This window comes from Heterodontus francisci, chromosome 9 (assembly GCF_036365525.1).
Source record: "Heterodontus francisci isolate sHetFra1 chromosome 9, sHetFra1.hap1, whole genome shotgun sequence".
Classification (NCBI taxonomy): domain Eukaryota; kingdom Metazoa; phylum Chordata; class Chondrichthyes; order Heterodontiformes; family Heterodontidae; genus Heterodontus; species Heterodontus francisci.
This window is the reverse complement of record NC_090379.1, coordinates 110,227,438-110,242,066: the sequence shown is the minus strand read 5'-3', so window position 1 is coordinate 110,242,066 and position 14,629 is coordinate 110,227,438. Positions and strand designations below refer to the sequence as shown.

The window sequence follows — 14,629 nt, the reverse complement described above, 5'->3', positions numbered from 1 at the left end:
TGCAAACTCCGCACAGGCAGTACCCAGAATCGAACCCGGGTCCCTGGAGCTGTGAGGCTGCGGTGCTAACCACTGCGCCAATGGTATGACAGCAAACTTTGCAATGATTTGCAGGCTGAGCCCATTCGTACCTGGACGGGCGTCAAGCAAGGTTGTGCGATTGTGCCTACTCTCTTCATGGAACTAATTTATGGCTAACTTGCACAAGGGGTGACGACACAGTTTCGACTTGATGAGAAGCTCAACAACTGACAACCAAGATTAAGTTGACCCTCCAGCATATCCACTATTTACAATATGTCGATGACTGCACAGTTGTGGCCCACATTGCAAGTGACATTCAAGCCAACCTCGAGCTCTGCATACAAATGTTTGATCTCTCAACTAAACATGAGCAAGACACCAGCCCTTCCCTAGACAAGAATTTAAAGCTCCAGCTATTGATATTGAAGGGAAGACTTTAGAAGTGGTTGAACACTTCTCATATATCGGCAGCTGCCTTTCTCAAAAGGTCAGCATCGACGTTGTCCTAAGAATTTTGTTTTTTACACTAAGAGGTCTGTGTGCCTCTAACTGAAAAAAAAGGACATTCTGTCAATAGTGAGCCTTGAATGTTGACATTTTGTGTTTGAGGTGCAGGCTGTAAACTTGTATCAAAGCAACAGGAAGAATTTATGACAGTCTTATGACTTCTGTTAACAAGATGTCAGTTTCAATTTTGCAGTGAAGAAGACCACAGGAGCAGCTAAAAGCCAGTTGATGTTGGAGATTTGGGTTTGCAGACAAGGAAATGAACTCTCCCAGGAAGGAATGCTTGTCTCTCCTGTAAAAAAGGAATTTTACGTTTGAGTTGGGGCTGTTCTTTGCCTGGAAAGGTAAGTGAACGTTTCACAAAAATCAATTACATTACCTTTCCATGCATTTCCCACATAGTTTACATACTGAAGTGGAGGTCCTGTTGCCGAGCGGCGGGGTGGCCGTGACGATGTCAGGAGTGTTTCCAGGTGCCAAACCAGTCCCGGGGTTGGGGGGAGATGGAAGTGAAGGGCAGTCAATATGATTTTCACAGGGATGCCCCCTTAATTGGCCAAGAGACAAGCTCACCATCAAATTAATGATGCCAGATAATCAGTTTTCCATGTTGTTGGTTGAGTGATAAATAATGTCCAGGAAACCAGGAGAACTTAGAGAAAAGTAACCTAATTCAATGAAAATTACTTTGGAATGTCCTGAGGTCGTGAAAACCATTGCATAAATGCAAGTGCTTTCTTTTACCGGCCCTGTTCTTTTTGAAAAAAATGCCCTGGTCTCTTCTATGTACATCTGGGAAGACTGACTCGGTCTCAGTCTCTCGTCTTAACTGAAAGACAGCACCACCGGCAATGCAGCACTCCTTCAATACTACACCGAATTATCATCAATGAGTTTTTTACTTCAGTCCTGAAGTGGGACTTCAACTTAACACCATGAAGACTGAGAAACATCAGTGCCACTAGTGAGACAAGGCGGACACTAATAGAACAACTGCAGCAACTTGCATTTACATGGCACCTTTAACATAGAAAAACATCACAAATAGCTTTTCAGGGGAATAATCATGCAAACAAAGGCATTGGATTAAAAGAGATATTAAGAAGGGCGACCAAAAACTCGGTCAAAGAGGTGGGTTTTATGGGGGGACTGAAAAAGGAGAGGGAGATAAAGAGGCAGAGGGGATAAGGGAGGGAATTCCAGAGTGTGAAGGCTTGGTCATGAAAGTGGGTCAGATGGAGGGAGAGGTGCACAAAAGACCAGAGTCAGAGAAAAACACAATTCTGGGCTGGGGTAGAAGGTGTGGAGTTACAGCAATAGGGACAGGTGATGCTGCAAAGGAATTTAAACATGGGTGATCATTTTAAATTTCATTCTTGGAAGGAACAGAGACCAATGTGGGTCAACAGGGACAGGGATATTTAGTGCAAAGGACTAGTATGGGCTTACAGTTGGACTGTAGATTTTCAGATAAGCTGAAGTTCGTAGAATGTGGATGATGGTAACCTGGCTGAATCTGTAAGTGACAAAGGCATTGACCCTCTTTAAAACCCATCTCTTTCATCGAGTCAATATTATACAGCACAGAAACAGGCCCTTCTGCCCATCATGTCCGTCATGGCCATCAAGCGCCTATCTAATCTAATCCCATTTTCCAACACTTGGCCCGTAGCCTTGTATGTTATCGCGTTTCAAGTGCTCATCTAAATACTTCTTAAATATTGTGAGAGTTCCTGCCTCTACCACCCCTTCAGGCAGTGTGTTCCAGATTCCAACCACCCTCTGGGAAAAGAAAAAATCCTCAAATCCCCTCTAAATCTCCTGCCCCTTACCTTAAATCTATGCCCCCTGTTTTTGAAATGGTGAAGCTTTGGTCATCCTTCCTCATCTCTCATTCTTTTGCTCAGTGCCATCTTCATTATGTCTCTGTAAGGCACGTTGGGACATTGTTCTATGTTACAGGTGGTTTAGAAATACAGGTTGTTGTTCCAACACACAAGTGTTCACAGGTAGCACCATCTATAATTTATAAGCCCTTTATGATTACTTATTGTAATAGTAAATCTGGTTTTCAAGAAGTTTAATTTTTTTAATACTGAAGTTCCTTGATTTGCAAAGCAGAGAAATTATTTTTTTCAACTCTTTTGGTATCAAATACACAAGAAAATACATTACAAATTGTCCAAATATTACAGACATTTTATATTGATTTGAGAGGGTACGGTCCACAGAAAATTTCAATACCATCGATGAAACTACCTATGCTTAATAGATCAATAATTTTCCTCTGGGAGGCTCACATGCAATTATATTTTCAATGGAATATCTTACTGTAAGTCTGTGTAAGCTCTAGTTAAATACATTTTATTCCATGATGCGTATATAAGTTTTCACATGATTGATTCCACTTGTTTGTTCAATTAATTGTAATTAATAGTAATGATGATGCAACAGGCATGTCACTAGAGATTTCCCTTCTGTATAAATACAAGGTTCCTCTGGATGCATTGTGCAATTAGGCAGAGCTATTGCCTCCAGCATCGACAAAAGCTATCACATCTCACAGAAAATGCGTGAACCAACAATATTCCACCAGATAGAAGACATTTACTATCCATTTCTTGCAGTTGTTGGAGTTCTTGGTAAGCTACTTAACAATTTAATGTAAACAAATACCTTTTGCAATGTAAATTTAATTATATTATTTTGAAATGTATCCTTTTTGAATTTTCAAATTCTGTTCAAAACCATATTTTAGTGTTTACAAATTTCAGTTATTAGAATAAATTCCAGACATTGTTCAAAAACCATTTTGAGTCATTCAATTGCTTCATCAACAAACCGTAAAATGTAACTGATTACATAGGGAAATGTCATTCAGAATGTTTACATCAGAAGATCCAATACTAAATGTCGGTGTGAAAGTGTGACCATAAATGGTGACAAGAGGAAATAGGCTTGGTGCAGCAAATTACAGCATACCAAAGACTTTTAACCAGATATATTCCACTCAATACTATGGAAGAAATATTTTGAGCAGGTAGACTGTCCCTATCCTATAAATAACTGGACCACCAGGGTTGTGTCTCTTCAACTGTCAGGAACTGTCCAATTTTGAAACCCAAGTTCATCAACCATCAGCTTTTCTTCCATCTCCTCATCTTCCTGCTCTGCTCACACACTTTCAACTCTGTTACAACAGCAAAATCTGATTTAATTCTGAAATTCATCTTCTTCACTAAACATTGTGCCCTCGTTTTCTCTTTCCCTGATTCTTCCTGTCTGCTACTTGCTCGGATTCATGCTATCCTTTCTTTACCAATTTCCAAAACAATATCTCCGGAACAAAATAATGAAAAATTTACAAATGATCTATATGGTGAAGCATTCATTGTTATTATCACATTGATGTTTATGGGGGTTTGCTGTGTGCAAATTGGCTGCTGCATTTCCTACATTATAACAGTGACTACATTTCAAAGGAAAATGCACTTCGTTGGATGTAAATCACTTTGGGCGGGGCGGGGGGGTGGGACGCGGGAGATGGTGGGGGAAGGGCGAGGCCATGAACGGTGCTACTAAAAGCAAGTCTCTTTTTTCAATTCCATTACATTTTTCACAAACATGTATTGCTTTTGGGATCCAAGTCCATAAGTCCTATGCTCTCTTAAATCCCTAGCTATATTTGCCTTTTCCATGTTATCAATAGCGGGAATTTTTTGCCTCTCAGATTATTATATGTAACTCCTTTGCTCACTGGGATCCCTATCTGTAACTAGATTTGTAAATGGACAATCATGTCTAACCTCATTGAATTTTTTGAGACAGTAACTAATGTCATACATAAGGGAGTCTCAGTTCTTCAATGTATCAATTAATAACTTGGATGATGGAACAGAGAGTCACGTATCTAAGTTGCTGATGACAGAAAGTTAGATGGGAGCTGAAAGTTGCAAAGGGACATCAGTTAATTAAGTGAGTGAGCAAAACTGTGGCAGATGGAAATGAGCACAGGAAATTGTGAGGTCATCTAATTTGGACCGAAGAAGGATAGATCAAAGTTTTTCTAAATCAGGACAAGTTAGGAACTGTGGATGAGACATGAGAGCTTTTGCGTTCAAATACAGAAATCATTCAAAGCTCGTTGATACATATATTTAAAAAAATCATTGAAGTGTCGAATGGAATGTTATCCTTTTTTTCAAGGTTGGCTGGAATACAAAGGCGTGGAAGTTAGGCTACAGCTGTAGAGACTCTGGTTAGACCCCATTTAAAGTAACTGCATTCTGTTCTGGGCTCCTCACCTCAGGAAGGATATATTCGTCTTGGAGGAGGTGAGGCGCAGTTTCACAATACTGGTATCGATGCAGAAAGGATTAAATTATGAGCACAGGTTGCATCGACCCAGCTTGTATTCCCTTGAATATGGAAGAGTAAGTGTCAACAGTTGAATTGCCTCTGATAATTAAAGGATTTGATAAGGTAGATGGAGAGAAACCGTTCCCTCTGTTGGGGGAGTCCAGAAGAAGGAGACATAACCTTAAAATTGGAGCTCGGCTTTCAGGAAGCAATATCTCAAACAAAGAATAGTGGAAATCTTGAACTCTCTCCCCAAAAAAGCTGTTATGGCTAGGTCCATTCAAAATTTCAAAAATGAGATTGTTGTTAGAAAGAAAAAGGAAGTAAATGACTTGCATTTATATATGAGCTTTCACAACAGCTAGATATCACAAAGCGCTTCACAGCCAATAGAGAATTTTTGAAGCATAGTCACTGCTGTCATGCAGGAAACATAGCAGGCAGTATATGCATAGCAAGAGTATTGAAGTTTATGGAACCGAGGCAGATAAATAAAGTTAAGGTATGGATCAGCCATAATCCAATTGAATGGTATAACAAGTTCGATGGGCTGAATGGCCAACTCCTCTTCTAAAGTCCTTCAGTTCCTATGAAATTTTCATGCTTTCTGAGATGGCAACTATAATTATCTTGTGTTTTGTTCCATTTATTTCAGTTAACTCAGTGGCCATTCTGATCCTGTCACCAGGAAAGTGCGGACTCTCCAAATGTATCACCCACTACCTGGTGGCCATGGCAATGGCAGATCTACTGGTCGTTTTCACTGATGTGATATTGTTTACACTTATTCATTTTCATTTCCCAGGTACTTACCTGGACACCACACCTGCATGTTCTCTCATACATGTCCTGCTTTCTGCAGCCACAGATATTTCTGTCTGGTTCACTGTTGCTTTCACCTTTGATCGATTTGTTGCAATTTGTTGCCAGAAAATGAAAGCAAAATATTGCACAGAGAAAACTGTGACTGTAATTGCAACGACAGTGAGTGTGCTGTTCTGCTTCAAAAATATTCCTTGGTACTTTATATATGAACCTGAATATATAATTGACAATGTATCCTAGGGGGCAATTGAATCGCTGAGCTTTTACACCGAAGCTGCCTGGGTGGCTTTTGAGCAGGTGGAATGGCCCTATCCTATAAATAACTGAACAACCAGGGTGGTGCCTCTTCTGCTGTCAGGACTTGTCTAATTTTAAAACCAGTGTTTATCAACCATCATCCCTTGTTCCATCGTCTCATCTTCTGGCTCCCCTCACACATTTTCAACTCTGTGACAACAGCAAATCTGAATTAATTCTGAAGTTCACCTTCTTCAGTTATCCAAGTCTGTTCTTTCCCTGATCCTTGCACTATGATATTTGTTAAGATTCACACCACCATTTCTTTACTATGTTCCAAAATAATTATTGATTTTTGAAATGCATCTCCAGAACAAGATGCTGACCAAGCTATAAATGCTTCAATTGCCTTGATATTGCGAAGCATTCCTGGTCATTATCACATTGCTGATGATGGGCGCTTGCTGTGTGAAAAATGGCTGTTGCGTTTCCTACATTATAACAGCGACTACACCTCAAAGAAAAAGTACTTCATTGGCTTTAAAGCACTTTGTGATGCCCTGAGGTTGTGAATGGAGCTATAGAAATGCAAGTGTCCTTTTTTTAATAACCACACAATTCTTCTGAGTGTACCGCTGTCTTTGGAATCGTGATACATAAATCCCATGCTCTCTTCAATCCCTAGCAGTAATTGCCTTGCTCTCCGGTATCACGAGCTGTAATTTCCTGCCTCTCAGATCACTATGTGTAACTCCCTTGCTCTCTGGGATCCCTTTCTGGAACTAGATTTGTAAATGGAAAGTCATATCTAACCTGGTTGAGCTTTTTGCGGAGGTAACTAACATGGTGCATTAGGGAGTCTCAGATTTTCACTGCATCGATTAATAAGTTTGATGATGGAATAGAGAATTGCATATGCAAGTTTGCTGACAATACAAAGTTAGATGGGAGCAGAATGTTTTAAAACGAGATTAATTGCTTGAGTGAGAGAGCAAAACTATGGCAGATGGAGTTTAGCATGACAACGTGTGAGGTCATTCAACTCAAACCTCAGAAAGATAGCTGAAAGTGTTTCAAATGGGGACAAGTTCAGAACTGTGGATCAGAAGAGAAACTTGGTGTCCAAACATAGCAATCAATAAAAGCTTGGGGACACATAGAAAAACAAAATAAAATGCCTAATGGAATGCTATCCTTTATTTCTAGGTTGGCTGGAATACAAAGGGATAGAAGTTAAATTACAGCTGTACAGAGCTCTGGATAGACCCCATTTGGAGTAACTGTATTCAGTTCTGGGTTCCTCACCTCAGGAAGGATATATTGGCATTGGATGTGGTGAAACGCAGAATCATAAGACTGATAGCTGTGCTGAAAGGTTTAAATTATAAGCACAGGTTGCAAAGACTAGGCTTGTATTCCCTTGAATATCAAAGATTAAGGAGTCAACTAAGTGAAATGTTTAATTTTGTAAAGGATTCGATTGGGTAAATGGAAGCTAATTCTTCTCGTGGGGGAGTCCAGAAGAAGGGGACGTAACCTTGAAATTAGTGCGAGGCTATTCAGGGGTGATATCAGGAAGGACTTTCCAACAAACGGGGTCGTGGAAATCAGGAACTCGCCCCCCAAAATGCTGTTAAAGCTTGGACAATTCCAATTTTCAAAAATGAGACTGATAGACTCTTGTTAGACGAGGGTATTGCAGGTTACAGAACCGAGGCAGTTAATTGACGTTAAGGTACAGATCAGTCATGATCTAATTGAATGGCAGAACAAGTTTGATGGGCTGAATGGCCAAGTCTAATGTTCCTATGACATTCCCATGTTCTCTGAGATGGTTATATGAAATTCTCTTGTTTTTTGTTCCACTTATTCCAGTTAACTCAGTGGCCATTCTGATCCTGTCACGAGGAAAGTGCGGACTCTCCAAATGTATCACTCACTACCTGGTGGCCATGGCAGTGGCAGATCTACTGGTCATCTTCACTGATGTGATACTGTTTGGATTTGTTCATTTTCATTTCCCAGGTACTTACCTGGACACCACTCCTGGACGTTCTCTCGTACTTGTCCTGCTTTCTGCAGCCACAGACATTTCTGTCTGGTTTACCGTTGCTTTCACCTTTGATCGATTTGTTGCTATTTGTTGCCAGAATCTGAAAAATAGATATTGTACAGAGGAAACTGTGGCTGCGATTGTAATGACAATGAGTGTGTTGTTCTGTTTGAAAAATATTCCTTGGTACTTTATATATGAACCTAAATATATAATTGACAATGTACCCTGGGGGACAATTGAATCACTGAGCTTTTACACCGAAGCTGCCTGGGTAACATTTCAAATCCTCAGTACTATTTTAACCCCTTTCCTTCCATTCGTTCTGATTTTACTGCTCAATGCTCTGACTGTCAGACACATTTTAGTGGCCAGCAGAGTCCGCAGGAAACTACTGGATCACAGCAAGAGTGAGAGTCACACTGACCCAGAGATGGAGAACCGAAGGAAATCCATCATTTTACTCTTCACTATATCTAGCAGTTTTATACTGTTATGGATGACAACTGTTCTATATTTCCTTTATTGGCGAATTGCTGACATTTCTTATTACACAGGTCCCCATGATCCTGCATACATCACTGAACAATCTGGCTACATGCTGCAGCTTTTGAGCACCTGCACCAACACCTGTATTTATGCAGTGACTCAGACTAAATTCAGAGAGCAGCTGAAGAATGCAGTCAAATATCCATTCACTGCAATTGTTAAATTGGTTAAACAATTAAAGCAGATCACCTAAAATCAGAGCTACCTTTCTATCACTGATTCTGGTTACAGGGCTTCTTCACATGTTTACACTCCACACAAGTCTGCAACAGATCACAGCAACTACTTTGATTCTCAGACGATCAGTGACCTCATCTGTTCTGGAGATTTTCCAACTTTGGCCTCTGGGCTCAAAGCTCCCAACTCTGCTCATCCTGCCTTCCTTTCCAAGGTTCACAAACAGGGCTGCTCTGGTAGACCTATCGGATGAGCCTGTTCTTGTCACCTCGAACTTATTTCTTCCTATCTTGAGAATAGTTTATCACTCCCTGCCCAATCTCATCCAACCTATATCTGTGTCTCACCAGAATCTCTCCATCAATTTAACACTTTTCAGTTTCATTAGCTTTGCATTAAAATTTGAACCCACGCCTCACTTTAACCAGCTCCATCACCAACTCTTCTCTTCCCTTCCGCAACTTCTCTATCTTCATTTCAGGTAATAGGCCGTCAGACAATATCTATGCGGGGAGACAGTGGCATAGTGGTAATGTCACTGGATGAGGAATCCAGAGGCCCAGGATAATTCCCCGGTGACATAGATTCAAATTCCACCATGGCAACTGGTGGAATTTAAATTCGATTAATTCATGGAATTCGATTAACTAATAGAATTGAAAACTAGTATCATTAATGATGCCATGAAACTATCATCGAATGTTGTAAATCCACATCTGGTTCACAAATGTCCTGTAGTGAAGGACATCTGCTGTCCTTACCTGATCTGGCCTACATGTGATTCCAGACCCACAGCAATGTGGTTGACTTTTTACAGTCCTCTGAAATGGCTCGGCAAGTCACCCAGTTGTTAAGAACAATTCGGGATGGGCAACAAATGCTGGCCTTGCCAGTGATGCCTAGATCCCATGCAAGATTGAAACAAAATCACTGACTCCCACAGCTACCTTGATTTCCATGCTCCCAATCCACTTCCTTAACTATGCTAGCAGTTCCTCTGTGTCCATCACCTCAGTTCTGATGATACCACTTCCACACCTTAAGCCTTTCGATTTCTTCCACCGAGGATTTGTATTCACCAAGGATATTAAGGCCCTTTACAATTTTCATCCCATTTCACACACTTCTGTCCTCAATCCTCCAGAACCATGATAGGTTTCCCCACCAGCCTCCACGTTGAACAGATCATTCTCTGCAATTTCTGCCAGCACACGCTTGCTGCCACCACCAAATACATCTGCCCCCTCCTATCCCCATTCAGTATTTGGAAGGGACACAACAATCAGTAAGAGTTACAAAAAGGGAGTAGGAAAAGAAACTTGCAAAGAATATCAAAATCAACACAAAAATGTTTTAAATTTATATTTGGAAAAAGAGAGTGGTTAAGAGAAATGTGGACTCCTTATCTTAAAATTGATGATGATGAAATTATAAATGAAAATATAGAAATGACAGATAGGTTAAATAATTTCTTTGCATCAGTATTTACAACAGAGGAAGAGGTTAGCGTGCAGGACATCTGAAGGAAACTAATATTGAATCAAGGATGGGGATTCACCAAAATTAATGCAAGCAAATTAACAGTCATGAAGAAAATAATGGCACTAAAGACTGACAAATCCTTAGGACTAGGCAGTTTTCATCCCAGGATTTAAAGGAAGTAGATGAAAACACTGCTGATGCCTGAAGTATAATCTTCCATAATAAAATCAGAAAATCTTGGCAACAGATCAGGCAGCATTTGTGGAAAGAGAAACAGACTTAACGTTTCAGGGTTTCAGGGTTTACAAAGTTATGAGCGACATGGACAGAAGCTTTTTCCCAGGGTGGAAGAGTCAGTTACTAGGGGACATAGGTTTAAGGTGCGAGGGGCAAAGTTTAGAGGGGATGTGCGAGGCAAGCTTTTTACACAGAGGGTGGTGAGTGCCTGGAAGTTGCTGCCAGGGGAGGTGGTGGAAGCAGATACGATAGCGGCGTTTAAGAGACATCTTGACAAACATATGAATAGGAAGGGAATAGAGGGATATGGGCCCCGGAAGTACAGAAGGTGTTAGTTTCGGCAGGCATCAAGATCGGCGCAGGCTTGGAGGGCCGAATGGCCTGTTCCTGTGCTGTACTGTTCTTTGTTCTTTGTGTCGACCTTTCACAAGAACAGAAGGACAAAAGAAATAGGAGTAGGGGTAGGCAATATTGCCCATCGAATGCTCCACTTTTTAATATGATCATGGTTCAGTTTTGTCACGGTCACAAGAAGTGCAATGATGAAAATACAGAACCCAAACTGAAGAGTTCGAAACATTTACTTTTTCATTTAAAAAGTTGTCAATGTCCTGCAAAATGGCCACTGAAGATCAAACAACCTGCCTGTATTTTCAAACTGTCTTATTGTCTGTTAAGGGCAAAAGGATACATTCCAAGCTAAGAGGTGTCAATTACACCCATCGTAAAGCCACCAAGAGACATTTTTGAATTGAATATATTCTTCTGAAACAAGGAATGTGTGAAGTCATCACATCCTGGCCATTGTTATTCAACATAGGGAGGGGGATCTGTGACTCCCAACAGAGGCAACATGTGAGAGACTTTTATCTTAAAAAGTAGCTCTCTGGAGAGAGAAGAAGATAATCAGAAGAACATCATAAAAGCTTGTCCAGCCAGGAGCTGTGACACCCATCAAAAGCCAAAGAAGGAGCCCTGCTATGAATTCTATCCTTCAACTTGCTGCAGTAGGGAACTGCGAGTGACCACCATCTCCAGACTGAAATCTCAACCATCAGAAAAATCTAGAAACAACCCAGGCCCACAACTTTAAAAGAGAAATTGACCTCCAAGAAAATTCAACAATTTTACCATGAACCCTGAACACTTCCCTCACTTCAAACCACTTACCCCTTTTCCTATCTTTTTTGTGTTTGTGTATGGGTGTGTGAGAGAGAGAGAGAATGCATCGGTGGGGGCGCTAGCAACAATTTGGCGAATGAATATTGTTCAATAAATAGTTACTTTTTTGTTTTGAACCCACAGGAAAACCTGTTTCTGTCTGATTATTTGACAAATAAAACACAAAGGCGTTAAAACCCTAGTAACACAAGCACTTGCTGTGGTCAGTTGGAAGATGAACCGTCAGAACTACCCACACCTCTTATCACCTGTCAGTAACAGCTTTGGCTTCAACTCTACTTACCCCCCCACCCCCACCCCCTCTCAGCTCCTCATATCCCTTGAATACCTGGGAGAACAAACATCTGTCTATCTCAGTCTTAAATATACTCAATGTTGGAGCATCCACAACCCTCAAGGGAGGAGAATTCCAAAGATTCACAATCCGTTGATTGAGGCAATTTCTTCTTATCTCAATCCTAAATGATCCTTATCCTGAGACTGTTCTCCCATGTTCTAGATTCCCCAGCCAAGGGAAACAACCTCTCTGTCTACCATAAAAACAAAATACTGCAGATGCTGGAAATCTGAAATAAAAACAAAAATTGCTGGAAATACTCAGCAGGTCTGGCAGCATCTGTGGAGAATGTTAACATTTCAGGTCAGTGATCTTTCATCAGAACTGCCAAAGGTTAGAAATGTAATAGGGTTTAAGCAAATAAAGTGGGGGTGTGGCAAAATATAACAAAAGGGAAGTTGTTGATATGACAGATGGTCACAGTGAATAACTGACCAGAAGGTCATGGAGCAAAGGCAAAGGGTGTGTTAATTGTGTCGTGAAAGAGAATGTGTTAGTGCAGAGAGGGTGTTAAAAGACAGAATAATGAACAGCCCTGGCAAAAGCACAAACATGAAAACAAACAGTGGTCAGGCACATGGTAAAAAGTGAATGATTGAACAAACTAAAATAAAATCAAAATAATAAAGAAGAAAAGAGAAAACTAAAAAAAAAAGGGGCCAGTCATGCTCTGAAATTATTGAACTCAATGTTCAGTCCGGCAGGCTGTAGCGCACCTAATCGGTAAATGCGATGCTGTTCCTCGAGCTTGCGTTGATGTTCACTGGAACACTGCCGCAAGTCCAGGACAGAGATGTGGGCATGAGAGCAGGGGAGTGTGTTGAAATGGCAAGCGGCAGGAAGCTCGGGGTCATGTTTTTGGACTGAGCGAAGGTGTTCCACAAAGCAGTCACCCAATCAGCAATTGGTGTCCCCAATGTAGAGGAGACCGCATTGTGAGCAGCGAATACAGTATACTAATTTGAAAGAAGTACAAGTAAATCGCTGCTTCAACTGAAAGAAGTGTTTGGGGCCTTGGATAGTGAGAAGACAGGGGGCAAAAGGGCAGGTATTACACCTCCTGCGATTGCATGGGAAGGTGCCATGGGAAGGAGACAAGGTGTTGGGGGTAATGGAGGAGTGGACCAGGATGTCACAGAGGGAACAATCCCTTCGGAATGCTGACAGGGAAGGGGAAGTTGCGCTTAGTAGTGACATCACACTGGACATGGCGGAAATGGCAGAGGATGATATGGATATGGAGGCTGGTGGGGTGGAAAGTGAGGACAAGGGGAACCCTGTCATGGTTCTGGGAGGGAGGGGAAGGGGTGAGGGCAGAAGTGTAGGAAATGGGCAGGTCACAGTTGAGGGCCCTGTCAGCCATAGTGGGGTGGAATCCTCGGCTGAGGTAAAAGGAGGACATATCAGAAACGCTGTTGTGGAAAGTTGCATCACCAGAGCAGATGCGTCGGAGATGGAGAAACTGGGAGAAAGGAATGAAGTCCTTACAGGAGGCAGGGTGTGAAGAGTGTAGTCTAGGTAGCTGTGGGAGTCGGTGGGCTTATAATGAATATTAATAGAGAGCCTATCCCCGGAGATGGAGACAGAGAAGTCGATGAGGGAAGGGAAGTGTCGGAGATTGACCATGTAAAGGTGAGAGAAGGGTGGAAATTGGAATCAAAGTTGATAAAGTTTTCCAGTTCGTGGCAGGAGCAGGCAACAGGACCAATGCAATCATCAATGTACCGGAAAAAGAGTTGGCGGAGGGGCCCTGAGTAGGACTGAACAAGGAATGTTCAACATATCCCAAAAAAAGACAGGCATTAATAGGACCCATGCGGGTACCCAAAGCAAATCCTTTTACTTGAATGAAGTGAGTGGAGTTAAAGAAGAAGTTATTCAATGTGAGAACAAGTTCAACCAGGCGGAGGAGGGTGGTGGTGGATGGGGACTGGTTGGGCCTCTGTTCAAGGAAGAAGTGGAGAGCCCTGAGACCATAGTGAAGAGGAGGCGGTTGGGGCCAGGAAACTGGAAATTGTCAAAATGACGTAGGGCGTCAGAATAGTCATGGATGTAGGTGGGAAGAGACTGGACCAGGGGAGAAAAGATAGAGTCAAGATAGAAAGAAATAAGTTCAGTGGGGCAGGAACAGGCTGAAACGATGGGTCTGCCAGGACAGTCCGGTTTGTGGATTTTAGGAAGGAGATAGAAGTGGGCTGTCCGGGTTTGTGGGACTATGAGGTTGGAAGCTGTACAGGGAAGATCTCTAGAGGAGATGATGTCTGTGGAATTCCTGTGGATAGTAGCTTGATGTTCGGTGGTAGGGTCTTGATCCAGGGGGAGGTAGGAAGAAGTGTCTAAGAGTTGACGCTCAGCCTCCACAAGGTAGAAGTCGGTCCGCCAGACAGCAACAGAACCACCCTTGTCTGCAGTTTTGATCACAATTTCGGGGTTTGACCTAAGAGAACGGTGTGCAGCAAGTTCAGAGGGGGACAGGTTCGAGGGAGTGAGGGGAGCAGAGAAACTGAGATGGCCGATGTCTCACCAACAGTTTTCAGCGAAAAGATCAAGAGTGGGTAAGAGGCCAGAGGGAGGGGTCCAGGTGGAGGGAGAATGCTGGCGGCCAGTGAATGGGTCTGCTGGTTGGGGGGAGGACTCCTGGTCAAAGAAGTAAGCCCAGA

At 42.0% G+C, this 14,629-nt stretch overlaps 1 protein-coding gene across 1 annotated transcript; it reads left to right on the top strand.

Annotated features, from left to right (window-relative positions):
• Window positions 1-3,100: 3,100 nt before the first annotated feature.
• On the top strand, window positions 3,101-8,747 carry LOC137373386 (probable G-protein coupled receptor 139). Its single transcript, XM_068038202.1, has 2 exons — window positions 3,101-3,173; window positions 7,828-8,747. The coding sequence occupies exons 1-2, from the start codon at window positions 3,101-3,103 to the stop codon at window positions 8,745-8,747; spliced, it is 993 nt and encodes a 330-aa protein (XP_067894303.1).
• The last annotated feature ends 5,882 nt before the right edge of the window (window positions 8,748-14,629 follow it).